The sequence below is a fragment of the Gavia stellata genome, chromosome 2 (genome assembly GCF_030936135.1).
Source record: "Gavia stellata isolate bGavSte3 chromosome 2, bGavSte3.hap2, whole genome shotgun sequence".
Taxonomy (NCBI): domain Eukaryota; kingdom Metazoa; phylum Chordata; class Aves; order Gaviiformes; family Gaviidae; genus Gavia; species Gavia stellata.
In genome coordinates, this window is record NC_082595.1 from 28,923,459 (window position 1) to 28,951,451 (window position 27,993).

Consider the following 27,993-nt stretch of genomic DNA (forward strand, 5'->3'; position numbering starts at 1 on the left):
AGATAAAATTTTCTTACTTTCTTAGAAGAATGCAGTGTGTTTTTGAGATAATTAACTAGAGTATAGATGACTTCTAGCCTCCAACCATCTTTCCATGTTGAGTAAGCAGTGATGATCCAAAGAGTAAGTAGCAATAACTTGAAAAGACAGTGTTTAATCTGTTTAATCGGGCTGATATTTTTCCCTTACAGGCTTTTATGTGCATGTAAGAATTGCTACTATCATGCATTTGAACCACCCATTCATGTGTTTACAGTATATTCATCATAATCATGTGTTTCTAACCCAATACACAGTGTAAAAATAAAAATACTTAGAAAATAATTATGCCATTTCACTTAATGAAATTTGCTCTTTTAAAATGAGCATAAAATGATTAAATTATACCCTCTAACAACTCTATTCAAAGCCAAAACCACCGTGGCTTAGAACAAGGTATTAATTAGAACAGTCTTCAAAGTTTAAATCATTAGCTTATACTTCTCCTTGAACTATGAAAAGCTTGTGGCAAAGACAAGGTCTTCATTTATCTGTGCATAGGAACACTTCTAAAAACCAAAAGGTGAAGAAAAATTGCTAAGCTTTGTTTTTCAGAACATTTGTTTTAATATTGGAATGTCCTAGAAGGCTGTGGTTAATTGATTGAAGTTATATAGGGCTTGGCCGGTCTGTGTCCAGTGCTGGATCTTGTTGGAGGGATCCTATGTAAGCCATGAAGCTGTTGTTCTGATGGCCCCAGTCATAGTAGTCTGGAGAGAAACTTAAAAAGAAAACAGAAGAATTAGTGACTGGCAGGTTGTTTCTGCAGATAGCTGGTTAGTGAATGTGGGCAAAATGCAATCACATAGATGCAGTTCTCACCCTGAAGTGGAAAAATAAAATAAAACCCCAAACAGGGATTCAAGCAGCTATGTATTTTTCTGATCTTTAAATTATTTTGGCCCAAGTGTTCTCAACTCGCTGTTTCCTGATTCTTCTATTTCAGTAAGGACTCTCCCCTTTCTGCTTCGCTAATCCAGAAGGTGTTTGAAGACCCTAGAAGTGGTGCTGCTAATCCATGCCAAGCCCCAGCACTGCAAGGGCCTGTCAGTGACAGACCTAAACCTCCTGTGTCCATGTACAAGGGACTGGTGCTTGGTTAGCCGCTCTGGCACAATGGCTTTTCTCCCACCAGCAGTGTGAGACAACGCACATGGCTGGTTTGTGCCTATGTTACCAGTGTAGCTCGTTCCTTCTGTGCGGAAGGGAGGGTGCTTCTACTGTAAATATTGAATATCCAACTTGACTGAATCATGATTTGGGCTCAAAGACGGTGACTACACAATCTTAGCTAAATGAGTGACAAGAACTAGATCTGGGTATGTTAGCTACAGTTAGCAAGTTAGCCTTCATTTTAAGATGACTGAGTACACTAATTACTACTAGCATAGTGTAGATACAGGAACAGCAAATGAGTAACACATGACAGAGCCTCCTTTCAGGGCAAGATAGTGTCCTGGCAGTGCCTTTCCTTCTCCGCGTTGGGTGCTGTTGTTGCTGTGAACTTCTCCTTCCTGGAAGGGAATCCTTACCTAAAGCTCACAGTTACGCAGAGAAAACAGGCATTTTGTGTCAGTACCGGGTTGTGTGGGATTTCAGCATTTAGGGGGATTCGCATAAGCTTTCAGCAAGTGGGAAAGCAAATGCCCCCTTCGTTTCAGGTAAACTCCAAGACATTTAGCCACGTTACAGGGCAACCTAAGTTGAGATGCTTCTTGCTACCACTGTTGCAAGTTGCTGCCTGCGCTGTCGAGCTCTTCCCTGCTCTCCCTTGAAGGCAGGGAGACATCTGTTTTTCTAGGTTGCCTTGCTCACACACTTAAAACTAGTAAATGGCACTTCTTAGGCCCCTCTTGGAAGAAACAGAGGGTGAAACATGCAACCCCAAAGAACTGAGTTTTTCAGAGAGCAGCATGCTGTTACAGTTCTTAAATTATGTAACTGTTTTCATTCTTGTGTCCTTGTAGTCTCTATGGGGCCCTTAGATCCCTAGAGTCGCTCGGTGCTGCCTTTCCACTTCAGCTTCCCCCTTTGCTTCCCCTCACCCCTTGGAATTTATGCAACAATTGGAGCTAGACAGTTTGCATTAGTCTTCTGCAGTGCAAGAGTTCTTCCTCCTCCAGTTTCTGTTGCAGGAAGCAAGCAGCTCCCTCTTGTATCTCACCTGCCCTGCACCCCCTGTGGTGCAATATTCCATGCTAGATCGTCATCACTGTCGTATCTGCGAGGGTTGTCAAAGAAATAAGATCTGGGACTGAAGCCATGGCTTGGGACCATTCCTGCGTTGGCCTGAGGGAAGGGAAACCTCAGTCAGTGCTTGCAACAGATAGATAAACTGCTTGAAGCCTGACTTTGAAAAGAAGTCACTGCAGACTTACCTCCTGGCTTCCAAAATAAAACAGGCAATTTTACATCTGCTGTAGACAACAGAAATCTTTTTGCATCTAAGTTTTTCTCTACCAGCGTAGTGATAGTCTACTGATCTTAACGGCTTTTTGTTTTCTTTCCTTCTAGCTAACAGATATGACCCATTTCTGAAACTACTCTCCAGTATGCATTTAACCCATCTGCTGAATTCCTGTCCATCCTGGACACTTTGCACTTTTAGCCAGCTGACTTGAAGTGAGCAGTAGAGAAGCAGCTGCGGAGCTGAAGGATATGAAACACCTAAAGAGATTTGGTTTTACCTCCCACATTTCACAGAATCACACACAGAATCACTACGGTTGGAAAAGACCTGTAAGATCATCAAGTCCAACCATCAACCAACACCACACCGTGCCCACTAAACCATGTCCCTCAATGCCTCATCCACACGTTCCTTGAACACCTCCAGTGAGGGTGACTCCACCACTTCCCTGGGCAGCTTATTCCAGTGCCTCACCACTCTCTCAGTAAAGAAATTTTTCCTAATATCCAGCCTGAACCTCCCCTGGCACAACTTGAGGCCATTTCCTCTTGTCCTGCCGCTAGTCACATCGGAGAAGAGACCAACACCCACCTCTCTGCAACCCCCTTTCAGGTAATTGCAGAGAGCGATGAGGTCTCCCCTCAGCCTCCTCTTCTCCAGACTGAACAACCCCAGTTCCCTCAGCCGCTCCTCATAAGACTTGTGCTCCAGACCCCTCACCAGCTTCGTCGCCCATCTCTGGACACGCTCCAGCACCTCAATGTCCTTCTTGTAGTGAGGGGCCCAAAACTGAACACACTATTTGAGGTGCGGCCGCAGTATTGTAACTCTCCCTCCTGGTGCTTTACCTCCCTTGCCTCAGGAACTGCTCATGCTGAACCTTGGCACCCTGCTTAATGAAACCACAGCTGAAAAGCCCCTTAGGACTTCTCTGAGCAATTTCAGCATGTACCCTACAGTGATGTGAGGGTCAAATCCCAAGGAAAGGTCCTTTGATAAAACAGGGAAAGGGCTGTACATGTAACTCCTTCACTTACAAAGCATTTTGCTTTTATTTCCTTATGAATCAAACCAGAAAACATACAAGATTCAAAACATCAGTTTGATTCTGGAAACTGTGCAGAGGGACATCTAGGATCCAGCTGAGCCTCTTCCACTGATCTACTGCTTCCATCCCCAGGTAACAGGGTTCCCTGCACCTGTGGATAAGCCAGGATGACATCTTCCCCTCGGCCTGAAGCAGGAGAGCAGTTTAATCTCCACCTATTTGTTAGATGTTAAATAAAAATAGGTCCATCTCTGTCTTCTCTCCATTCCCAACTTTGTCTGGCTGAAGGTATGGGAAGGCAAAGGATCACGCACTGCAGTTACCCTGTGTCAGCACCAGAGCACACAGACAGATCGTTCCAGGCTATAATCCTCTGTCGAGTGGAGCTTTACATTCGAACAGTGCTGAAAGCAGGCTGCCTCTGCACAAACTTTTTCTTTCTGAAGTCCTGAATGTAATGTAAAACCAAAGGACAACTATTTCTTGGGATTGTTCCTTGATAAAAATAAAGAACATTTTGGATTTTTACTAAACCAGAGTTGTTAAGATTTTTTAACTAAAAGAGGGTTTGTTTTAATTCTAACCCCATGCTGTCAGGCCACTGCATACGTCACTGCTGTAACGGTTGGCCTACTGAGCACATTAGACTAAAGTCCTGTGGCCCTTGGTCTCCCTCTTGTGGCATACTTGCACTGAAGTTCAGTTTTGCCTTGCTACAGAGTCTCTTAATTTTTTGTTTCTTTCTAACGTTCTTTCCAGTTTTCCTCTTACCAGGATATTGTTTAACACAAATATTTGTCTTGTGTAGAAAAAATCCATATATGACCTATCCAATATGACAGATACTTTCTACTCTAAAAAAGGTACCCATAAAAGAAGTGATATCACTGATTTGCTCTTCTGAACTGTATCTTTATGAAGTTGGACATTGAAGGCTTTCTGCAAATTACAGTGCAAAAATACAATGATGTTACATGTGTTACCACAGTGCTCTTTGTCTTGTGAGAGAATACTGCCTATTTGACTCCATTTGAGCTCTCGTTTGAGTAGGATTCCAAGTCTTTATGTGCTCAGCTTTTTGAAAGTGAAGATTAGACCACGTCCCTTAATTTCATTCTCTTGTGAATCTCTCCCACACTATCCAAACTTGACCACCAGGTCTAGCCTTACTAAACTCACTTTAAATAAAATGAGATCTCTCTTGTGGTCACTTTTTAGAAAAGCAGCACCACTGGACTGTACTTTAAAACATTTCTTCACTTTGCAGTTGTCCTGGGTAACTTCTAAGCAGGAGTGGGGCTGAGCTTTGTTTTTTATGGACACTGGGGTCCATGGGGTTTTTTAGTGTGATGTCAGGTATCACAGGTGAACAGTAAGAAGGACTTTATAAAGGTGGGGATTTGTTACTTCCTTGTTCAGCTTGGCTTTATCATTGTCTCTGAAATCTACATGTGAGAATAAAAACCATCGTCTTCTCTAAAAAGTTATTCTATTAATTGCATCGCTTACTTATGAATTTACCATTCACATCCTTCTTGGGGAATATTAGCTTTGGTTTGGTTTGGCCTACAGAAACAGAGACATTACCTCAGTAATCCCAGTGCAGGGCTGATATTCCCCATGTGCCTGTCAACCACTATATCCTATGCTAAACTGGAGATGTTGCCTACAGCTACAAAAAGATGCCTGTCCATCTATTAACCACCTAGATATTAAGGATACTTAACAGGGAATTATCCTTACAACTCACACCTTAATCTCTGCTCTGCTGAAATAGCAAACAAAAATGTCAGCAAGTGCTTATTATGGCTATTGGTCTTTGACATGGAAACAATTCATTGGGTACAGGGTTGAAAGAATTCTGTTATTTCATACATGCCATTGAAGAGCTAGCACACAACCATTTTCACTGCGATGTGATGAAAGATCCCAAGTTTGGATAACAAACTTCTTTTCCAGTGACACCAGTGAAGTACGTTATTAACCCAAAGGGCAGATGTCCCTAAATTTAAGAAGATTTTTAACTGCCTGAGAAACAGTTTGTCTTCTTTCTGGGTAAATATGATGAGTTTCTCTCATGAGGACTTAGTATAGCGTGAAGTCTGCATTGCTTTTATTCTGCCAAGGACACACTGAGAAAGAGAAGCCAAATGTAAAGAAGCAAAATCTTCTTCAGAAGCCAAGCCCTCCAGACCTGCCTGGACATTGCACTAACAAATACACTAACAAATTCCACTTACTAGATCTTTTGTAGGGTTTCGGACACGGAAGAAATACACAACCAAGGAAGTAGGCAAGAGCTCCCAGATGAAAAGGATCACGCCGAACACTATGTAACCTGCATCTCCCAGCTGACATTTCAGATCTGCCTGTTGAAAAGTCAAAGAGAAATGTGTTTAAAAATAAAGATGGCAGCTCATTTAAAGGTGCAAGAGGCAACATGTCTTCTTACGAAGGTCTGTATTTAAGTGGCTGAAATGCTTGACAACATGGCCAGAAATTCCATCCAGTAAAGCCAGATTAACCTGGCTAATGATTAAAGGCATACCAAAAAAATCAAAATGCTATCTTGTTGGGTACATGACTACCCTTTCCTTCCACCTTTCCTCCTCCTTCTCCTGCTGCTATCTTTCCTTCAGCAAAACCAAAGTTTAATGCAGGGGTCTTCCCAGTCTAAGAGCCTGGCAAGCAACCATTTGATCAAGTAATGAAATCCAGCTAATGAGAAACTAGTTTTCCAGTCCTTTTCCAGCTGGGAATAATACGTAAAGGAACGATCAATGCCCAGGTCTTCAAGAGTATTGATGGCAATCTGCCTTTTAAAAATTAAGGCTTGGATCCCTTCAAATTGAGGCACACTGCTAGCTTGAATAACCATGCTGTTACTCTAGCATTAGCTTTGAACTTCTCTCTAGATTTCCCCTCCACTGTTCACCATAGTTGCAGAGGGCAAATCCTGTCCTTTCATGTGTTTTGCACAGAAGAGAAAAGGGTAATGTGTCTGACAGGTGACCTGAGGCAGTACCACAGTACAAACATTGGCCTGTACTTTTAAAAGTGACTTTTGATTCTGGTACCAAATTGAGTACCTCCTCCTTAGTTTCAGGCCCTTTACATATGGTTTAAATAATTTACCCCAAAATCCAGGCAAACCTCATGTCGCAAGTCAGATCAGATGTTCAAAAATCAGTAGTAGTGATCTAAGGCCTAAAGCATTCTAGTGAGGTCCCTATGAACCACCTCTGCCTCCACTGGGGAAATAGGACCAAGTATTCTGGTCATAAAGTTCCAGCCCCTGTTACTCCAGACTGTAGGAGTCAGCAAAAGAAGTGCCCCCTGCAAGGGCTCAGCAGCACCACCACCACCACCACTCCAGGCCCCAACAACAAGAGGGAAAATGTTTGATTCAGGAGATGATTCACAACCTAGTGCCCTTCTGCCTAAGATCTGTGTCTTCTAATTGCACAGAGTGGCACCACGTAGCTGCACCCCTCTCCACCACAGCAGGGTTGATTAGTGGTCCCTTGACAGACCCTATTCAACTAACTTGTAACGAGGTCCTCTGGGCAATCTTACCTTACTGTTTACCTACTTCTTATTTACAGTTTTATCTACTGCTCAACAGAAAATTGTTAATGGCTCCAGGTTTGCTTGGCCACCCTGGCAATACAAGGCCCTTGCGTGGCTGGGAACACTGCTTTTGGTCTACAGGTGCTTGCTGAGAGTATGGGGAGACATCACGTGTCCAGGATGTTGAGGCCAGACAAAATGTACTTGGTCCAGACCCATGCCTGACATTTTGCCCAGCCTTAACAGAGCTGGAAAACTACTGGGACCTCACTACATGCTTCAAAACAGAGAAAGGAACTGGATGCTCAAATTTAATAAAATTCAATGAAGAATCCCCTGCTATTTCCTTTAGTGTTTTTATCACTATTAGTTTTCAATCTTAATTGTCGCTTGCAGTTAAAGGTTGGGAAGAATCACATTCTTATCCTCAAACTACAGAAGGTATCACACTAATGACAGAATTCAGGTAAATAACTCCACAGTCCTAGATGGCAATGGGAGATTTGATGATGACTTCAGAACTGAACATTTCAGTGGACTCAAGTACTGTTTTTTGGCTTCTCCAATTACAGTACATTCTTTCTAATGGACAAAACATCTGCCTTTTTAATAAAAGGATTTTTTTTAAACAATAAAATCAAGGTAAATAAATGATTGAGTTTTTTAATCATTTGGCTAGTGGTTACTTCTTTCTTTTAGCACTGGTTTGGGGTTTTTTCCTCCTTATGCTGAAATTTGTATTCCTGGAGCAAAACAATCTTAGTGCACTGAATAAAAGAAAAAAAAATTGAATTTTAATATATTAATGCCTCTCATCATAGCATTTAGGAAATCAGCCATCACACGCAGAATGAGTTTTTCTCATTAGCAAATATTTTCATACTTGCCTGATCTGATACGTTGTACCAATCGTAATCAAAAGAATTTACTTTCTTGGTTTGGGAAAACGATAAGATGAACAAGTTGTAACAGGCTCGTGAGGTATAAAGTAGTATAACAGTCACTCCTATGCTTGTCACCTGACAGACAGATGAGCCCTGGAAGAGATTTAAACACAGGTTATTATTCATAAGGGAAGTTGACAAGAACATTGCTTTGCATGGACTTCAAGGGTTGTCATGCTACTCTGCCTAATGCAACTGACTTTTTCTCTTTACTTCTTCAATCAGTATATCCTATACTATGTATATTCCTGTATTTTATCAGTATGGTGGTTTCCAGACAATGGTAGCAGTTCCAGCCCTTACCAAGATGGGCTGCAACTAATTCCTACAACTTACTGTACAAGTGCTATTTTCAGAGCAATGAAAACACATAAGAACTACACTTGGTATCAGCTGGAACAAGAGAATTCAGCCTTTGGCTGTGCATTAGCTATAGAGCATCCTGTATCAGATGCTGGCTAGCTAGCATGATGCAACCTTTCATCTTTTTACAACTGCTTGCTGTGCACCTATTTCCTAAGTGACAGTCAGCAGTTAAACACAACACAGACAGGAACAGAACATCCTGCCTTCCCTAATGTCAACACAAAGGAGACAAAGTGGAAGCACAGTCTAAGGGCAGAGTGACCACGCAAGGCAGTCTTCGAGTGGGAGCTTGGGCACAAGGGGAGGAATGAGACTGCAAAGTGTGAAATCAGAACAGTTCCTAAGCCCTAGAGAGAAAAACGGACAAAGAGGGGAAAGAGCCTAATCCAGTGTGAGGAATAAGTGAGACACCTGACCACTGTGTCAGGTGGGGAGGGTCACTGTGGGGCGCTGAGATACCAGCACCAGACTTGTGTAGCAGCAAGCCTAGGAAAGAATCCAGGATCCATGGCTACAGGGATCAGTGTGTGTCAGGTAGGGAGGTATACAAAAATGAGACTGACTTTGAAGGAAGAAGCTCAAACTAAATTCTGTACAGTTGGCTCTGGCATAGTGCTTTGTGCAGCCAAAGGAGGAAAGGTGGGTTAAAGCTCTGTGTGCTTTTAGGGGAGCAAAATACCTTGCAGTCATTTGCTTCACGAGCCCTGCCCTCTCCCTCTTCCTGGCAGAGACCTGGCACCACGAAGATGGGCTCCTCTCATCTATGTGAGAGAGAGAGGCGAAGAGGGAAGTTGCTCCTCCCCTCATAGGACCTTTTATATCAGTGCAGGAGACAGGAAGGTCTGCACCCTATTCCCTGCATTCACACACTCTGCTTCCAGGTTTGCAGCCAAGGAGCAGAGGTCCAAAGCACTGTGGCAGGTAGAGCACAGACATAACAGAATAGTTAGTGAAGTATCTGGGAAAGTCACCAAGTCACCATATCCTGAATCCCTGGTCTTCAGGAGACTACCAGGGCCCCTCTGCTGCTCACTCACGCTGGTGGCTATTGTCCCTGTGGCTCTGCCAACCCAGCTCCTCAGTCTGCACTCCCTGGTGAGTGTCAGTAAAGAAGAACTCAGGGAGTAGTCAGAAAAGCTTGCAGAAAACTAGCTTGCCTGTTTTCCCAGCAAAATACTATTGATTCAGGCTCAGGAGTATTACAAAATCCCCAGTACAGTCAACCTCTCTGACTGAATTCCTGCTTAAAACATGCTGGAACTACCACTGTCCACCAGGCCATAACCTGCAGCCATGTCAGGAGTGAGCCAAGAGCCTGCTGCATGAGGAGGAACTTCTTTACTATGAGGGTGGCAGAGCACTGGAACAAGCTGCCCAGAGAGGTTGCGGAGTCTCCTCTGGAGATACTCAAAACTCACCTGGATGCATTCCTGTGCAATCTGCTCTAGGTGAACCTGCTCTGGCAGGGGGGTTGGACTAGATGATCTCCAGAGGTCCCTTCCAACCCCTGTCATTCTGTGATACTGTGTGTGCTCTATGGGAATTGAAGCCAGATACATAGTATCAGGCAGTGGTGAAAGCTGTGGCAAGACGAGCAAGCAGGAAATGCCACAAAGAGGAAATGTTTGCTAGGCACTTCTCTATTCTCCTTCGGTACTAGCAAGTCAGTGCCGCTGTCATGGAAACCGAGAGTGAGAGAGCAGAGAGAAGCTGCTGACTGGCACATACCATATACCAGCTCAGTGGTATTTCCAGACTGGGGATAGCAGAAGTGAAGAGCAGAATGGGGTCGGTATTTCCCTATATAGGTTTCCCTACATAGCTGTCATTCTTTAATAGTTAATAGTTAACTATGATGCAGATTTAACAAATTTCAATCCCAGCAAATATGAAAAAAGGGGTAAAATTGTCCTGGGTTTGCTGCCAGTCAAATATACTTAGCGGATTGGGGAAAGGAGAGCGCAGCAGTGAAAGTAAAGCCAGATGAATCCTTTTTCAGTCACAGGCCCCTATAGAAGAGGGGGGGGAGCCCCAAGCTGGTAGCATGTCTCACCACATGATGCTTCTGGCCAGCACAGAACTGGCCCAAGCTGGCACCTAAGGGCTGGGCTGTGTACCTTCTTGTGCTGTCGTAGCCTTGGCACAAAGAACCAGGCCGGTCCCCTAGGCCAGGTCATGGAGGTGACCGTGTTTTCACATGTGGTCAGAAGATACGTGCCAGCAGATAGAAGATGCAAATAAAAGGCTGCTAGTACCAGTGCCTAGCTATATGCACCGCAGAGCATGCATTATCTCCAACGCTACTTCTATAATATCACTGCAGAGAATGGATTTTTCTTCTTTAACTAGTTTTTTCAGCACAACAGTAGTAGATTAAACCAGGATGTTTTTTCACTGCCAGCTCCAGCTTTCTGTATCCCTAAGTATGTGCAGTCAAATCCTATTGGAAGTCCCCAGAGAAACTCCCATTTCAGGTCAGCAGAAAGGAGCAAAGCGCTCTTTAATTCTCATTTCCACATTCAAACTTTCATCAGCTGAGTGTCCAGTCCCTTCCTGTCCGCAATACTGTTAGACTTTGTTTGGTTTTTATGAAATAACTTGAAGAAGATCAGGTTTCCTGCAGGAGGGGGAAATGGAACAAAGTAATCTACCAAAGCCTCCCTTAGGTTAACACTGTTTTGTTACAGAGATTTATGCTTCTGTGATTTGCAGCAGTAGAAAAACTTTTCTTACTAGTAAAAATAATCCATTGCCCATGCCCTTTGGTCAGCAAATGACAGGCTTGAAAGAAACAAAACAAACTAAGCTGTGTTTTTAAATCTTCTATTCAGCCCTGAACTTTCAGTTGTTGTGCAGTATGGCCAGATTTGATTAAACAGGAAACGTACTCCTTTCATCTGATTAAGTAAACGGAGAGAGGAATTTTATTATAAGATTTTCTAAACAGCAGCTGAAACTTACATTTTTTAAAGGTTTCTTGTGGTAATGGTAATGTGCTATTGGTTAAACTAGTAATTTAAGATTATGCAAATGCAAGGACCTTTGAAAGCCCTGTTTCATTATTTATAGATATAAACCATCTTCACTGATTTTATAATAAACACAGCATGCTTATGTGACGCCACCCAGCGCCTTGACCACTGAATGTGTCCAAAGCTGTAAACCTAACATGATTTCTTTAAAGAACATTTTGTAGAGTAATAGGAGAGACTTTTTTCCCCTTCTCCCCACTTGGCTAAATTATAAGGTATTAAGTCTTTTAAAACACATTCTCATTATCTATAGGACAGTACGCAAACGTATAAAGGGAGATTCATATTCCTCTGTCTGCCTTATCTTCAGCATGCTGTTACCTTAAACAGTTAACTTAATCAGTCAATCATTTGACAGGCTGAAGGATCCCAAAGCATAGACCATTCCTATGTAGCAGTACTGAAAGGAAGTGGTCTTCAGATGGGGACCTCAAGAAAACAGTATCCACCTGAAAAACAGCTGTGAGAAACTCCAGCCAGTAAGTTCTGTAAACTCCGCCTCAAAAATATGTATTTTGGAGTCACTGGTGTTAGCCAAAAGCACGCTTGCTACCACTTAATATTTAATTGATATATTGAACAGGATGGCCAGCCAAGTGCAAGTTGTGAAGTTTAAGGCCTCCAGCTCTTGGGGGTTCTAAAGAACTGTGTGGCTTTGCCTCGCGCTGCCCTTGTCTCTCAGAAGGTACTTGAAAAGAACTGAAAATGTACCTTACCTTGGACTCCAAGTAAATGTTGGCTAAAGACATCTTGGAAATCTTATACAGGCAGATGGAGAGTGAAACAGCACACAGCACAAACAACGTGTCATTAATTGCCACCCGGACAGAGACAATGACTTTTCTCTCTGAATTCTGTGTCCTCACCAATACTGCACATGTTAAATTCACCAAGAGGAAGAGGAGACTTATGAAAAGAGAAGCCAGGTGGAGGGGCAACCTGGGAGAGTGAGGAGAAAACAGTTTTAGCAACATTGTTCAGCAAGTGTCAGTCATGAGATGGAAGTTGCACTCTGAGCAATGAAAGCTGTACATGTTGGGCTGCCACAGCTGACAGTGACCAGCCGCCTGAGCCCAAATCAAAGTGCTCCGGATTGCTGGAGAGACTTACTTAGTTCATTTCAAACCTGTTTTTACAGTTACACAACAAGCTGTAAGTAAAAAACCTAGTATCAAGCAGCAAAACATGGAAGAGTGTTTGCAGCAGAAATACAACAGCACAGTTCTTAAAAACTACTTAAAATACACATGTACTTTCTTAGAGTGTGTACTTCGTATATAGTACAAACCCTCTGACTACTCACTGACAGGAGAAAGCTCGCAAAAGGTTGAGTTGCCTGGAATGGACTTGTTTTGACCCTGGTTTTACTATACAACCACTGCCATGAGAAGCATCACTGACTGATGATGTTTGCCATCAGATTTCATATTAAATTAGGGAAGTGTCTAACAGTAGGAAAAATATCTGAGTTACTGGTTCTCCAGCATCTTTCTCTGCTCCTTTTCCTAAATAATTTGGTCATGGGCAACCTCTTGAAAGAAACATCAAGAAATTTAAATATGCATATTGATTCTGGGTTGGCATTTTGCCATCTATGCCAGGCAAATGATTCATTTGCACAACCACAGGAGCAGAGCTGGAACAGAAATGTGACAGACAGAAGCCCAGGAGCTGGACTTGTTTTCACCATCTGTTTTTTCCCACCTACCCAGCGCTGATACCTGCAATATAACTATACCACATACTCTAGGAAAGCTGCTTCCAATTCCTCTTTACTCCTACGCATAGCTGTGGAGCTTTTCACTTAAAAAAAAAAAAAAAAGGGCAAAAAAGCATGTTTCCATTTCAGGTGTTTGCTTATTTCATTATCATTGCTGACCAAGGCAATTACTGGTAAGGGTCATAATCTGCAGTCACTGAACAAGAGGTTTCAGCCACAGCTTTTCATGCCTGCTGGGAACTTTGAATTTGGCTGACAACAAACATCCAGACTATCCCTGAGGAATCAAATTCTGATTGTTTAAAAATACTTTACCCAATGGTGATCTTTTTCTTTCACACATTCATATCCTTTTGGGATAGCATCAGCACAGCTACAAAGCTGAAGCATAGCTGGCTTCTTTTCAGAGGGCAAGAAAGGAAGGGGTATACCTTTGAGACCTTATAAATGTGTTACAGGGAGAACTGAAAGCCTAGAAGTCCCTGCTTATGAATCAATGCCCTTCTTTCCAGCTATTTCTGTCAGTGAGCAAGGATGCTGTCTTTTCCTTGCCAGTCATGGAAATTCCCTCTCAGGGGGAAGATTGTGGTCATTCTTAACCTTCCAGGGCAGGGCTCTGTTTTTAGGATAAGCAGCTAAAGGTAGTTCCTTTAAACCTCAGAGTCTAATGCTGGAAGCACTGCAGTCCTGAAGCTGCTCTCTCACACAGCTTCCTCTGGAGAATGCAGTTCCCAGTTGTAGTGGTGGTACATTTACAGCTTTTATTAATATCTCAAAAGTCTTTAAGTGACAGCCATGTGTATTCCTTTCCTTCCCCTCACAAAGCCTATTTAATAGTCTCATCTCTGCTCCCCCATTACAGTGCAGGTAAAATATTCTTGTGGGGTTTGGGCTTACGAGGAAAGGTATGCTTTTACACGCTGCCTGCTTGCACGCTCTCTTTTTGCTCAGCTTAGTCAGAGGGACCTTCTGCTTCAGCGCAGCCTGCATGCCCTTGATGCTGGCTTGCAACCAGCAAGGCTTAGAGGCTTCCAGGCCAGGCTCCTCCTCGACAGAGTTTAGCAAAAAAAAAAAGCACTGTCACTCTCTCATGCCCACACACTCCCATACATGCCAGGGTGAGCTGTCATGGCCAGTCTGTTGTGCAGCTCTTCACATAATGATCTTCCATCCCCCTTATTAACATGATGTGGCTGGGAAAACGGCTGCCTGTTTTGACAACAGAAGCATTGTTGCTGAACTTCTGAAGAAGCTCTGATGGAGATGCAGGCTGTGTCTCTCAGGCAGTTTTAGGGTCTCTGCAGCTGCAGAAAGCATTCCTAACTCACTTAAAGGCAGAATGTATCCTCACAGCCCAACTACAAGGGCACCTACAAGGCATGAATAAGCATATGGGTTTTTTTAGAAAATAGAAAGGCAGGGCAGGAGCGGTGCTTCCAGATTGCACCAGTGACTATTCAAAAGCCTGTTGTGCCTAATCCCCATTTTAGGGCTAGTCCCTTAAAAGGACCTGTGTGTAATCTAGCTTGGTTGGGGAAGGCACATGCCAGGGTGTTCTATTCTTTCTGTGTCAGGCTGGATGCATCCTTAAGTTTTTCTTTGAGCTTAAAATCAAACTTCAGATGAATGCAGTGACTTTTGCCTTGTTTAACAGGAAAATCTGTTTGAAACTACTGCATTTTGTATGTGGTTTCCCCAGGAACCATACAGTGTCTGAAGCTTCTGTGTAACAAGGCATGCACACACAGCACAGCAAGCCTCATCCAAACCCAGTGACTGTAAGAAATCCCCAAGCCCAGGGAGACGAGCCGAACAACTGTTTCAATATGAAGTTGGGCTGGCACAGGCTTAGTCTTCAGCTCTTTTGCCACAGTGACTAACATCACGAAGGCCGTGCTGAGTGAAGTTTGCTTAAGATTCTGGATCTCTGATAGGATTTTATCAATTTTTTCCGTATCTGAAATTATTCTGATTTCTGAGATGTATGCCAATACATATACCGCACTCCTACCTCTCTGTTGCCCTGTTTATGTTGCCATTATCTATTACAGAAATGCTAATACCAGGCAATAAGGTCTGACACTTATTAAAGAAAATGAAGGGGGAAAAAAAAGCAAAAAGTGAATATTCAGCAATGAAGAATAATCAAATTCAGTACGTGCAGACTCCAGCCCTTGTCTGTAGGCCATCCATCTTTCTATCATCCATCACCCATCTCTCCATCAGGATTTGAGCAACCTGATCTAATGAAAGATGCCCCTGCCCATGGGACAGGGTTTGGACTAGATGATCTTCAAAGGTCCCTTCCAACCCAAACCACTCTGTGATTCTATGATCTTTCACTAGCCCGTTACAATTAAGATTCAGGACCTCAGCTGTGGGTGTGCACGTATTGCACCACTTCAATTGCCTTGCATAAGATAGGAAACAAGGTCAGCTTTATTTATATGGCTCTTTTGCACAGGCTAACCACATTAATGCTAAGAGATCTAGATATTAAAACAAAATACTACTGACGTCCTTTACCAACAGAGCTGAATAAGAGAGAAAAGGCTAGACCAGATCTAAGAGTGACCTGTGTTAGAAATGCAGTAGGCAAGAGTCAGGGTGGACATCGAGCTGTTGTGGGGAGGGTAGTCTGTGCATGAGTAATTCCAGTCACAATATGTAAAAGTTTAGGAACGGAAATGCTCCAAGAGCTACACGCAGGGTGCTAATGTAGTCATTTCATAGGCATTGACTAAATATCACAAGCTCCCTTTGCTTGAAGAAAGACATTTTCAAGCAGTTTTCAGGAATAAAGCCTTGCCACAAACATCAGTAACAGATGAGGTTCAAAGCTTCTACCTCTCACCTCTAAAGCCAGCCAGGAACATGTTCACAGACCTGCCCTATACCACCCTGACCTGCAGCCCAGGCTTTGTGCAAAGCCATCTGCATTGGGGGCTGGCCGGGGACCTGGCTGGTGTGTGCTGTGCTTGTCTGCCAGCCCATACTCCCGGATTTCCTTCCCACAGAAACCAGAGCGCGAAGGGGGGTGAATGTATTTGTATGCCACGGTGTTTACCAGGGAGCATCCAGCTCTTGCGCCTTGTGGTTTGGGACGTGGCCAAAGTATGCACACAGACCCACTAACTTAAAAGCATTCCTGAGGCCACCAAAATAGATGCAGCCCCTCTGTTCCCATCCTGACAATTTCTGCATCAGCTGCAGTTCAGCATGGAGTCCACATCCCTCAGTCAGCCATCACAGCCTGTGTGTCCCATACCCTCACCAGAACAAGCACAGCCCACCCCAAGCCTGCTCTCGTTGTACTGCCATTCTACATGGTTTCTGAAGCACTTCCTCCAGATGATCGCTTCTCCAGCTGTATCAAAATCCAATTGGATAATAAACTTTCCAGAGCAAGGACAATGTTAATATTTGACCTGTTGATACAGTACTGTGTTCTCCTGAACAGTTAGCAAATAACAGATTTCAGTTTCAAATTACTCTTCTTTCCTATCCTGATTTCAGATTGAAAATATTTTCTTTAGAATGGAGACAGCTTCTCTCTCTTCCCCTGTCTAAACAACATTGCACCTGACTGAGGCTTTTAGGCATTGCCACAATAAACATTAATCTATTAAGCTCTTTCTCAGCTTTCTGGACATTACTGCCCTTTGGGGAGCTTTCAAGTTAATTTCTGACAATCCCTCCTGCTCAACAAGATCCCAGACAAATCTCTCTACCTAAATACAAAGCTACCATAACCTCAACTCTGTGGAGTCGGGGGAGGTTAACTGTGAACTCTCAAACACATCAGCAAGTTAAATCCATTCTCTCTACCTCTCTCCCTTCACAACTCTTCTCTTATCTTCCCAGAACTTTCGAGTCTTTTACTACCACTGACCTCATGGATTAATACATACCCAGTCCCACTCATTCCTGTCACAATAAATAAATCTGCTACCTTTACCAAAGCACTGGATCTGAATTCACCTAGCAATACAACTGTTAAGAAACCATAAACAAATCACCAGGGTGAGTATTTTCTGCTTGCATTTGAAATATTTGCCTTTGAAATATGTCAATGTCTAAAAATGGTGCTTGTGTTGGGAAAAGACACAGACTTCTAACTGTCATAGGAAGAAGCTAGTCTCAGAACCATCATCATAAAACACTGGTATATAAATAGGAATAGCTGAGATATAAGCACCCCATTATCAAAGACGTAGTGTTTCTCAAAGAGCATGGCTACTTTTCTTTACCTCATTGAATGTTTGCATAGTTCTTACCTGTATTTCAGTAGCTCTGGGGAATATTTTGACTTAGCTTTGAAAATCACCTGCAAAACAGAAAAATATTGCATCAAACATAGGATACATGTAAGTAAAGAAAGATGCTGTGATCTGCAGGAATCCTGTCTCACAGGTCACAAGAAATGTAATGATAGGTTTCATTACATAACAGATGTGCATTTATTACTTATCCATGGCAGGCAAGCTCTAAGCAAAGTATTAAAGCCACTCATCAGGCAACCATGATGTACTTGTACACAAATTGTCTACACCATTATTTTCACTTACTCTGGCTTGTGAATAAGGTCCTTTATACCAGTATTCACAAGAGGACAAATGCCAGTATAATCATAGAGGCAAGTAACTATTAGGCTCTTACATGACCTAACTGTGCATGTCTCTCACGTAGACCAGCTCATACTGGCATATTGGGTCAGATGATCTATTCACATGAAGAGCCTGTCATAGCACCCTGGCCTCAGATTGGATATATACATCTGTACCCGTGTTACATTGCCAAAAGGATGCCATCAAGAACCAAACTGTTTGTTTTACTCTGAGGTATATTTGGCTTCTGCTGACTGTCTGTTCACTATACAACAATATGTATTTTTACAGGGAAATAGCTCATGCCCAGTAGTTACCTTGCTGTAACAGAAAAGACAAAATACTGACATATTTCCTGCAGTGTAGCTAGGTAATATCAGTCACAGGTGTTTAACCACCATCAGAAATTATACAAAAATATATTAGCATATTTTATATCTTATTTATTAAAAAAAATACAGGTAAGCATCGCTGCTTTTTCATAAGCTAACAGGCTTTCCAAACACACTCAATTCACAAATGTTCATTTAAACCAACACTGAAGCACATTGATTGCTAGTACGACAAAAAAACATGCTGTCTGACTTATTCTGTGTTGTTTCCTAATTGTTTTCTCCTCAAGTTATCCTACCTCATCCATTTAACTGGGTTTTGCATGCCCTTTAGTATAGCTTGCATAATATTTGCTATGATTATCATCCTTTCCCAAGGAAACAGGACTTACATGATCACGATGTATGTGTAGGCATGTGTCTGCCTGTCAACTTGTTTATCTGTCCTCCCCACTAATCTTAAAATACTCTGGTCAGAGAACTGATGGAAAAAGACTTGAAGCATCAAAGACATGATTCTCTATCACCCTCCTAAAAGTTAGCGACCCAACATAAGTAAGGAACCCTATAAATGCATCTGATAGATGACCTCTGTGAGGAGAACCCTGCATAATGATCCTACACATCACCCAATATGGGAGAGTGTGCTTTGCAAAGTATTGTAAGTAATATCCCAGTTACAGAAACAGCTCAAAGTCAAGCATGAGACATAGATCTGGAGAAAAATCAAGCTTCACTTGTTCCAGCGCTCCTGGAACAACTTGTCATCTAACTCCTATTCACCATAAACAGCTGCCTTGACATGGAAATTATTTTTGTGACACATCAGCCTGCTTAGCACTAGCTGAACCAGCACAGAATACTGAGCTTTTCAGCAGGCCCTAGAAAAAATAATAGCTAGGAATAAAATTGAAAAGTCAGTGAAAAAAAATCTCTAAAAATATTCTGCAACCATTGCCACTGTTTTCAGTTAACATCTCTGGCAGTATCCCTTACAGAAGATTTTTGTGATTCATTCTCCAAATTCATGAATTCTCACAGGAGTTCAGGAAGAAGTTTTATGTTGTTTTACTTACTTGCTACTGAAAGGAGAGGTATAAGAGGCTTGTGAATATTCTGCATTTCCGTGGTGCACAAAGAGGGGCTGTCAGGTTTTAGAGAAGAAATGGGGTTCAAAATACTTCCTGTACACTTTTTGTAAAAGACTTGTTGCCTGCCCTGCTTGTTCTGGAAGATACTTGTGGGCAAGTGGGAGGGAACAGATTCCTGACCTCAGTGAAACTAAACAAGTAAAACTTGTCTCTAGGGCCATTCCACAACCCTCACCTGTTCCGAGTAGCACTTACTCACACATATTGTACCGTTAATTTTGATAGCTTTCAGCAGTAGCACTGAACAGAAGTGTTTAGAGCCTGTGCAAAGAACTGCACAAGACAAGCAATTTGCAGTGGGCAACGAGTTGTGCTGGGTCCACAAAACCTAGAAAGTTTACAAGTTCCTGAATACCATCTCCTGTGTTTCCCCAGAAAAGATCCACTCATCCTTATAATATCACAGAGCAGTCCTGTCACATAAACCAGCCCAAGGCTGCCCTACCCAGCAAAAGCTCTGTGAGTAACTTAGCTAAAACCAAACATGACGTTCCTGCGGCAGATCCAGCAGGATCTCCAGATGCGAGATCACCAAAACAGCTGTTACTGTGATTCTACATTTGGTGGACCTCTCCCAGCCAATAAATGCTGCTGAATTTTATCAGAGAAAAATGACCATTAAGAAAGAAAATAAACATTGCATAAAAAATGGATGCTACATAGAATGAAAGCGAGAGTATAAGGCATGGACACTTACAAATTCACTGCTAGACAGAAACACAGGCAGCCAAGTTCTGCTACCTTTGCTTAAACACTGACAGGGCCTTATTTCATGAGTAGCCTTGCTGGAAGCAATGTGATTGTCACAGAATAAAGGGCTGTTCAGTGGGAGTAAGGATGTCAGAAGCTGATCTCAATATACCCTACATGCGTGGGTGCAGCTTTTTGCTTTTAACATTTGTTTAGCTCAAGAGACGTGTTGCTCAACGGCCCCTCCCCGTAACAGTGTTGAGAAAGCTTCCAGTCAATATCTGAGTCATCTAAGCAAGTCTTCCAGCAAACCAGAGCAAACCAGGCTATTCCTAAGAATAGACTAAACAGCAAGCAGAAGGCAGACTTTTTAAAAAAATACTTTTCAGAGACCCCCAAGATGAACAGCAACACGGAAAACTCAGTGAAATTCCTTGCTAATTTTCTAATGTCCAAAGGGTTACTTTTTCTTCTTAAAAGTGTTTCCCCTTTCACTTGATCTTTAAAGGAGAAATATGCTGTTTTGACTCCTTGTTTTTGCCGAAGGACTGGAAACCTCAAATGAGATTCTCACACTCCCTCCTCCACTCCCCTGAGGTATATGTCTGGCTTATAAAACTGCAGCAGTACAAAAGGACTCCAGAAAGCCAGGGAAATACATAGAATGAAAGCCAGGGAAAATTTCTGTTGCAGGAACTGATGTAAACATCTGACCTTAAAGCCATTTTACCAGGCCCCAGCAGAGGAGCAGTGGGGATGGCATGGGAGTCCACCAGCAGCTCAGCTGCAGAGAGCTCTGCAGAGCTGCTGGGCAGCAGAGAAGGCAGAGAGGGCCAGGCTGCTGTAGCTTAAGGGGGTTCCAGCTACGGTTATGAAAGTTAAATCAGGAGCCACTCTGGCCCTGTAAATAACAATGAAACAGGTGTCAAAGCCAAGTCACATATTCCCAGAACAAAAGGAGAAGAAAATCTCACTGGAGCAATTTTCTGATTTCATGCTCTGATTTAGCTGACCCGACGTGACGGCTGGCACAAACCTCCAGTATACCTCTAGTGCTAGCTGATCAATACACTTTTACAGGAGCCGCAGCTCAGCTTACCAAAAAGCCTCAGGTATGTGTTAAGTGCTTGCATATGTCTCAAGCTGGCCCTCTGCACAGGAATGAAGTTCAGCTTTATTTACCAGTTCTCAATTCAAAAACTCTGTAAGGAGCATAGCGTGTACTTTTCCTTCCCAGTTCTTTTCACCATGGCCCTCTCTTCCTCTGTCACACTCCATACAAACTTCTCTGCACCCTGAAAATATGCCACAACCTCACGCAGGCCCAGAGTTCCTCACCATCAGCACGTACACCTTTCCTCTGCTGTGTATCTTCCAGTCCCAGGCCCACCTTCCTCTTTTTCTCTTTCTCCTATGTTCAGTCTTTCGTTTGGATCAGATTCCCCTTAATGTGCAAGTTTCCCTCTACTCTCTAAACTCTACTGTCTGTTTGTAGGGCCTGCAAACATGGGCAACATAACTCACTACCACACTCAGCCTTGTGTAAATTGGTAAAAATAGTCCTGAAAGGGCAGGGACCATTGTGGGGCTGACAGCCACAGTAAACTTGCATGTGTAGCTTTCCTATCAAATTATTTTCTAAGTCAAATGACCTCATTCTTCATGTCAGATGCTGACAGCCAGCCAGTCTAGAGTTGCAATTTGTCTCCTATAGATCCAATATTGAGGGCAATGTTTTATGCCAAACATATTCGCTGATGCTTTACCATCTGTAGTTAGACTCCTGTGTAGTTCTATGTACATCTAAAGCATGCTTTAAATTAATAACAAGCTTTATAAAATATGGTGTATTCATTTCTACTAAAAACTAAATATTTCTCCTAAATAAAAAGCCCTCTCTGTTCTGTCACTAGTGGTGTTACTTTTGAAATGCTATCCCCAGCAATTAGAGGATGAGTTCTCTTAATTTTCTTCCCAGAGCTAACACGTACCCCAGTTCCACTGAGATACACATAATCTCTCTGACAGCCTTGTGCTGGTTTTACCCCACCCTGCCAGGCACTTCCAGCCTGGCCCGCTCCCCTCTAAACTGTCTTACTCTGCACAATTTCTCTTAATTTGAAAGTCCCTGATTTTATCAGCCTTGCCTGGGAGGCAGGGTAAGCTTCTCAATCTGGATGCCAGAGAAAAGGGAAGATAGTTAGGGAGGAGGAAAGAGAGGTAAATCTGCCTACCAGCCCTTTTCCACCCATACAGCCTCACAGTTCTTTAGCTCAGCACCATGTTCCCTAGGTCCTGGAGAAGTTCCCAACCTGACGATCAAAGCTACAGCCCACCAAATGATTTGCTGTGCCTGGCCACAGCGGAGGCCTGGGATTTCCAGCATCCCCTACAGCTCACAGCCTTTGGACCTGACCTTGTCTTTTGAGTCTGTAATGCTCCATGCTAGCTTCCCTCCTGCTTCATTTGTATCCTGTTCCCCAGGGAAATGTAAAGTCTAAAGCAAACAGGACAAAGTGAAGCAAGCCCTTCTCTGCCCACCTCTCACATGCACCAAAAAAGGCAACTTCTTATTTTATATCCCAGAGCCTCTTTATACTTTTGCCCACAGCGCTGACTGTAAAGCCTGAAGACTCATCTCAGTCTCCCCTTGCCAGGGGCAGGGAAGATTTGGCTAGGCAGGGCATAAATAAAAGAGTGCCTGAGTCCTGGGATCGTCACTGTCCGGAGTCACTTAAAGTGGAAAATACGTTATCTGCTGATTTACATTCTTAGCTTTATCAAGCAGCATAATAAATCTGTGGGAGCTGCAGGTGTGAGGCAAGCATATATATGGGCTTTTCGGTCTCTGTAGGTGGAAACACACACTTCAGCTCCCTATCTGACAGATCAGGACCAGGGAGCTGCTCTGGCTTGGTACAATGCAGCTATTTGCTGGTGTTGGGTTACTGTTTTATGGAAGTGCCACTGGATCTCATCTTCACTTGAGACTTATTTTAATGATTTCTAAGTAAACAGAGGCTTATCCTGAGAGGGTAGGTCATCTTATTTTTTTTTCTTTAGAAGAGAATGAATAGAGACACAGAATTAATAAATTCTAATAAATTTAGTGCTCTCGTTAGAAATCATACGTATTTTCTGCAGTATGTGATTTCTGAGAGGACCTGATATTGTATAAGCCTTACCCGCAGCAGCCTTATTTTCTATTCTGCCATAAGTACGGCATCAAGACCATAGCGAAGGACCCTGAATTTGGCTCTTAATCCAAAGATCACTCAGGAGTTGTTCTGAGCCAAAACTAGTTTGTTTGTAACTTCTCTTTCGTCCACTGTTCCCCCACTTTAGCAACCCGCCCCAACGCATTACAGCTCTTTCTGCTGATGGTGATGCTCAAGTCTGGGAACAACCCCTGCTGTGCTGACACCATCATGGCTTACCTGTCTTGCTACACATAATATACAGTCTAAATTTGCATCCCCATTGCTTTGGGATACCTATTAAAAAGAGAATAGTTGTGGCTAACTTTCTGTCAAGTTCAAAGGTGCTTATTATTCTGAAAAATGCCCTCGAGCACTTGCCAAATGAGATTTTTTGTTTGGCCAGGAGGATTTGCAATACTTTTGGAATCACTTTTTCTTCTCACATCTATGTCTAAAAGCTTTCCTAGCACTGCCACGTGTCTGGGTGCCATACAGCAGATGATAAACAGAGGTCCCTTTCCAGTCCTCTATCCCTATACTATACATAGATCACTTCTTTCCCTCTAGCTAAGCACCAGTTAAATAGCATGGTTTTCTTGCAGTGAGACACAGCTGCTGACCCTTCTTGCCTTCCTTCTAGAGAAAAAAGGATAAAAGATGTTTCTGAACAGGTCTGTGAAGTTACAAGCCATTACTGAAACAAAATTCTCTCTCCCCACCCCTTTCACACTAGTTCTTGCTTGCCTACTGTGGAAAGCTAGATGCACATTAAATATACAGTCTCAAGAAGATGCTGAATTTCAAGCCAAACCACCTTTTAATGGTTAGAAGTAAAGAATTAATAACAGTGAATTAAAAATATGTGCACTTATTCTGTGTCTTACATTATATTCCTACAATGGCTGTGCTTGTATTTCTTAAGGCTTTGTTTTTGCTGGAGAAATATTTGAGACAAGATTTCATTGGGAACAACCAACTCTAAAGCAAACAACAAAACTAATAATATGCTGTCTACAGTGGTCCACAATCTTTAAAGACTATGACGCACATCACAAACTCTGAAAGTCCCTTGCAAATATTATTTCAAAAGCCTCACAACGGCTCTTCAAGACAGGTAACTATGACACTCTTTTACAGAGGGGCTCAGAGGAAGACCATGAGGACTCATGGTGACAAAGCAGAAATTGCCTCAAAGGCAGAAACAATAGTCTTAGCATATTTTCTGGTTCCAACCACTGACTTCTACTTCCTGAATGGTATCAGACAGCAATGCCAAAAATAAGTTAAAAGGACATACATGTGCATTCTGCATACTCTCTTTTTAGATCTTCCATAGATGAAAGGAATGAGTTACCCGCAACACTAAGCCACCAAGTGCTGGCACTTTAATGCACAGAGTGCAGACTGCTGTGTCCCCTCTGTGCTCATGCCAGCCTCAGCTTCTCTTGGCAAAGAGCGAAGATGCTGCATTCTGCCTCCAGACAGCAGCCCTACGTGTGTGTCTTAGGGAAGAATTTGACCTAGGGCTATGACTAAGTCCCAGCCGCTGTGATGGGGATGGACTGTGTGATGATGGACGTTTGCCTCTGGGGAACTGCACCATTATCAAATGACTCTCACAATAGCTCTGGGATAAAGCATGGGTCACCACATGCCTGAGCTGGATTTGAGTAGCATGTAGATGAAAGGTTCCTGTAATCCCTTAATATTTCTCAAGTCCCAGGGAGTGGAGCGGGGTGAGTTAGCAAATGTTTCAGACACTGAATCCAGAAAAGTAAACCTAAGCACAAAACTGTGTATGTGTTCTAAGTATTTAATACCCTCTACAACTCAAGTGATCCTCTAACAGCTGTCATGCTTACCATCGCTGCTTTTTCAGCTCTGGGATGGCAGTTCTCACAAGCAACCTGATCTCTCCAGCCAGGCTGTCCAGAATTGACAGGCCTGCAATCACTACAGAGCTCTGTTAAACACTGTAGGCACTACAGAAGCACCCAGACCCAGGCACCAAGCTGGGTCCAAGTGGGGCACGCAGCAACACCCAAAGCATCCTGAGCACTGCTGGGGGTGCTCCAGGGCTGGCTGCTGCTCTCCTGGCCAACTACCCCTGCACTGAGAAAGCAGACTTTGACAAGGGTCATCTGAGTGCAGGTTTGGCTTCCTGCTCCAGGCACCATAGTGGGATTGAGGAGATAGAGAATCCAGTCCCTGCCCTTCCGCAAGCTTCCTGTGAGATCTTAGGCAACCCCGGCAGCCTTTCTTTGCCTCAGCATGCCAATAACTCATCCTGCAGCCCAGTGCCAAGATACCCAAGCTCACCATAAATACTTCCAAGCAAGTCTAACTGTAGCAACCTGGAGCACTGGGCAGCCTAACTGATCTGGCTTCTTAGCTGTCCGTAGCACAGATACACTCTCAAGACCTCTTTCTGAAATGGAGACACTATTCCCTTTACTCCACTATACCTTTACATCACAGTGTCCTTGAAATAGAGGGTGTATCTCTGTACAGCGCTTAGCACTTACTGGGGTCCGGAGTCATTGCTAGTTGTAATACAGATCATTATAGTAATTTGGGTCTGCAGTAAGACTCGATCAACAGTTTTGATTGTGATACATAGAATAGAAATCTCACTCAGAAACGTGTTAGCCAACTTATGAAAAACTTGGGGGGGGGAGCTGCCAGCAGAATTAGAAATTACAGTTCTGACTGCACACAGACATCAGGTCTGCTAAGCCAGGAGGTTTATGAAGTCTAGTAACAACAACAACAATGAAGAATAATAATAGAATGGCATTTTGGACGTCCAGCTTTCAAGCTCTCCCATACATTTTTTTTCCCCAACCTTTAAATTAAATGACACCCATTTAATAGACAGTAGATATATTATTTGCCATTCCTAAAATGATCACTTCAGGCTCCAGTTTCATTGTAACACTGATCACTTGCATATAGATAAAAAGTTAAAATTCCCAACTAAATAACTGAAATTTGCTTTTTGCATTGCCAAGGTACATTAGGAAATTACATTTTTCTCATGATTCTTACAAAATAATGCCTTACCATTCTGTCAGATTTAATCAACCAAATATCTGTTGCTTACCTGTGTGAAGTAAAGATTCATCAGGGTCAGGGTGAAAAACTGGAGGCAGACTGGGAAGCAATAGAGAAGCCAGAAGATGAAGGGGCTGAGAGAATTTGCTGTGACAAAGTCTTTGAAGTAAAATGAAAAGAGCACAGTCCTAAGGGAGGCCCAAAACAAGCACAGAAACAGAAAGACAGTTTGGTAACTGAACCTCTTGTGCCTGTAGTGAAGGACCAGCCAGAGCTGGACGTAGATGAACACAAAAAGCAATGAATAAAAAACAGTATATACAATGGTCAGGCCCAACTTCACATACGGAGGGACAGCTGGCGTCAGGGTCGGCGGAAGGGTGTCATTTTTCAGTGGGTCCCACTCAGGGGCCTCCATTTGATATCAGGAATCGTCAGAATTATTTATTAAGTTTGGCTGCCGCTGTTGCCTCCTCCTCCTTCTCCTTTCATCTTCCTACAGCATAGGAATCAAGAAAATGAAAGAAAACAAGCTGCACTTCCTCTTTGGCAGCTCACTGTGGGCTGGTAGCACATGATCACAATTCAGAATGATTCATTAGGACTGCCTTTGTCAGCAACTGGCAGGGAACAGCTCAGAAAGCTGCCCTTTGCTTATGTTTGTGCACGAATCTTTACCATCCTCAAGAAACAAAGAAATCCACCAGCCCCTGAACAGTGTACTGCTGATTTTTCTCCTAAGGAAAATTATCTGGATTTTAAATTAGTTAAGTAATGCTCTATTTTCTACAAGAAGCAGGTTCCTGACATTTTCTCAGCGGCAGCCACATTGTATCTGTGCGAATTTTTTGTCTTGTTTCCCGTTTAGCAAGTATTTTATTTAGCTGCATTTTGTCAGGAATAATTTTTAAGCACCTTGAAGTACTCATGAAATTCAAACCACTGTAATAAGCTGTAACAGTTCAGCTCTGCATTGCAGAAACCTTTGTGTTTATAAGGAAATACACAATTTGCACAGCAAATCTAACACATTCAGTATCTTCTTTTTCTTCTAACATAAGTCATTTCATTACAATGAGAGAAAAAGCATGTCAAGGCTTCCAAACGTAGCATATACAGGAACAAATAAAAACCCCTAAATACCCAAATTCAACAAAGAGTACATGCAGCTACAGGTTCTTTTCTTCTTAGTTGTTGTCTATTTGTGCCATCACTGTGGCAACAGCTGACCAGACACGCCTTCTCACAAGTGTGCAAATGTGCCCTTGGGATTAAATCTATAAATTAATAGGTGCTATGGCAGGCTGCTGGGTTTGACTCACAGGGGTGAGAAGTGAGAACTGAAAGTGAGTGGTTTAGACATTTGTAGCGTGGTGGAAATGCTTCACATATCTCTAGGTCATGTATAGCATCATGTACCACCAAATAACAAGGTTTTTAAAAGAGACCTTGGTTATGGCTGGAGCACTGCCATGTTTTGTTCTATCGTTTTTAGTAAGCTGATTACGAGAAGTGCTTGTTACCCAGGAGGACCGCACATGTCTGGTGAGCAGTGAAAAAAGATTCCTTTAGTGAAAGAGTCCATGTAGTAAACTAACACTGCGTTAAGGGTATGCAGATACTGATACTGACACTGAGTACTAACTAAAATAATGACTTCCATTATTAATACCTCTCCCCAAGAGGAGTTCAGAACTACTATTTTGTTGAAAAAGACAATTATTATAATTGTGCTTATTAATATAAATACAGCATATGTAAGTTTGGATAGTTCTTTAAAAAGATCTCTAAGTGAAGCCCATACTGCCCTAAAAATACCCACACTGAACA

General features: G+C 42.7%; 1 protein-coding gene across 2 annotated transcripts; it reads right to left on the reverse strand.

The window, feature by feature from the left end:
- Nucleotides 1-528: 528 nt before the first annotated feature.
- Nucleotides 529-27,826, reverse strand: GPR137B (G protein-coupled receptor 137B). Of its 2 annotated transcripts, XM_009816591.2 has the most exons (8): nt 27,802-27,826; nt 26,213-26,589; nt 17,407-17,456; nt 12,126-12,348; nt 7,955-8,104; nt 5,738-5,866; nt 2,204-2,328; nt 529-760 (listed from the first exon to the last, which is right to left on the reverse strand). In XM_009816591.2, exons 1-8 carry the CDS (start codon nt 27,824-27,826, stop codon nt 649-651), a joined length of 1,191 nt encoding a protein of 396 aa, XP_009814893.2. In that variant the 3' UTR covers nt 529-648. The 2 variants fall into 2 exon arrangements, with proteins under 2 accessions (XP_009814893.2, XP_009814895.2); XM_009816593.2 differs by lacking the exon at nt 27,802-27,826 and having other exon boundaries at nt 26,213-26,604.
- Nucleotides 27,827-27,993: the final 167 nt, after the last annotated feature.

Coding starts and splice junctions, on each gene's coding strand:
- GPR137B (XM_009816591.2), bottom strand. CDS start 27,826: ATGGAAGTCATTATTTTAGTTAGTA. Junction 12,349..17,406: donor CCAGAGCTACTGAAATACAG/GTAAGAACTATG, acceptor TCACTCTCCCAG/GTTGCCCCTCCACCTGGCTT. Junction 8,105..12,125: donor ACATTTACTTGGAGTCCAAG/GTAAGGTACATT, acceptor AATCTCTTCCAG/GGCTCATCTGTCTGTCAGGT.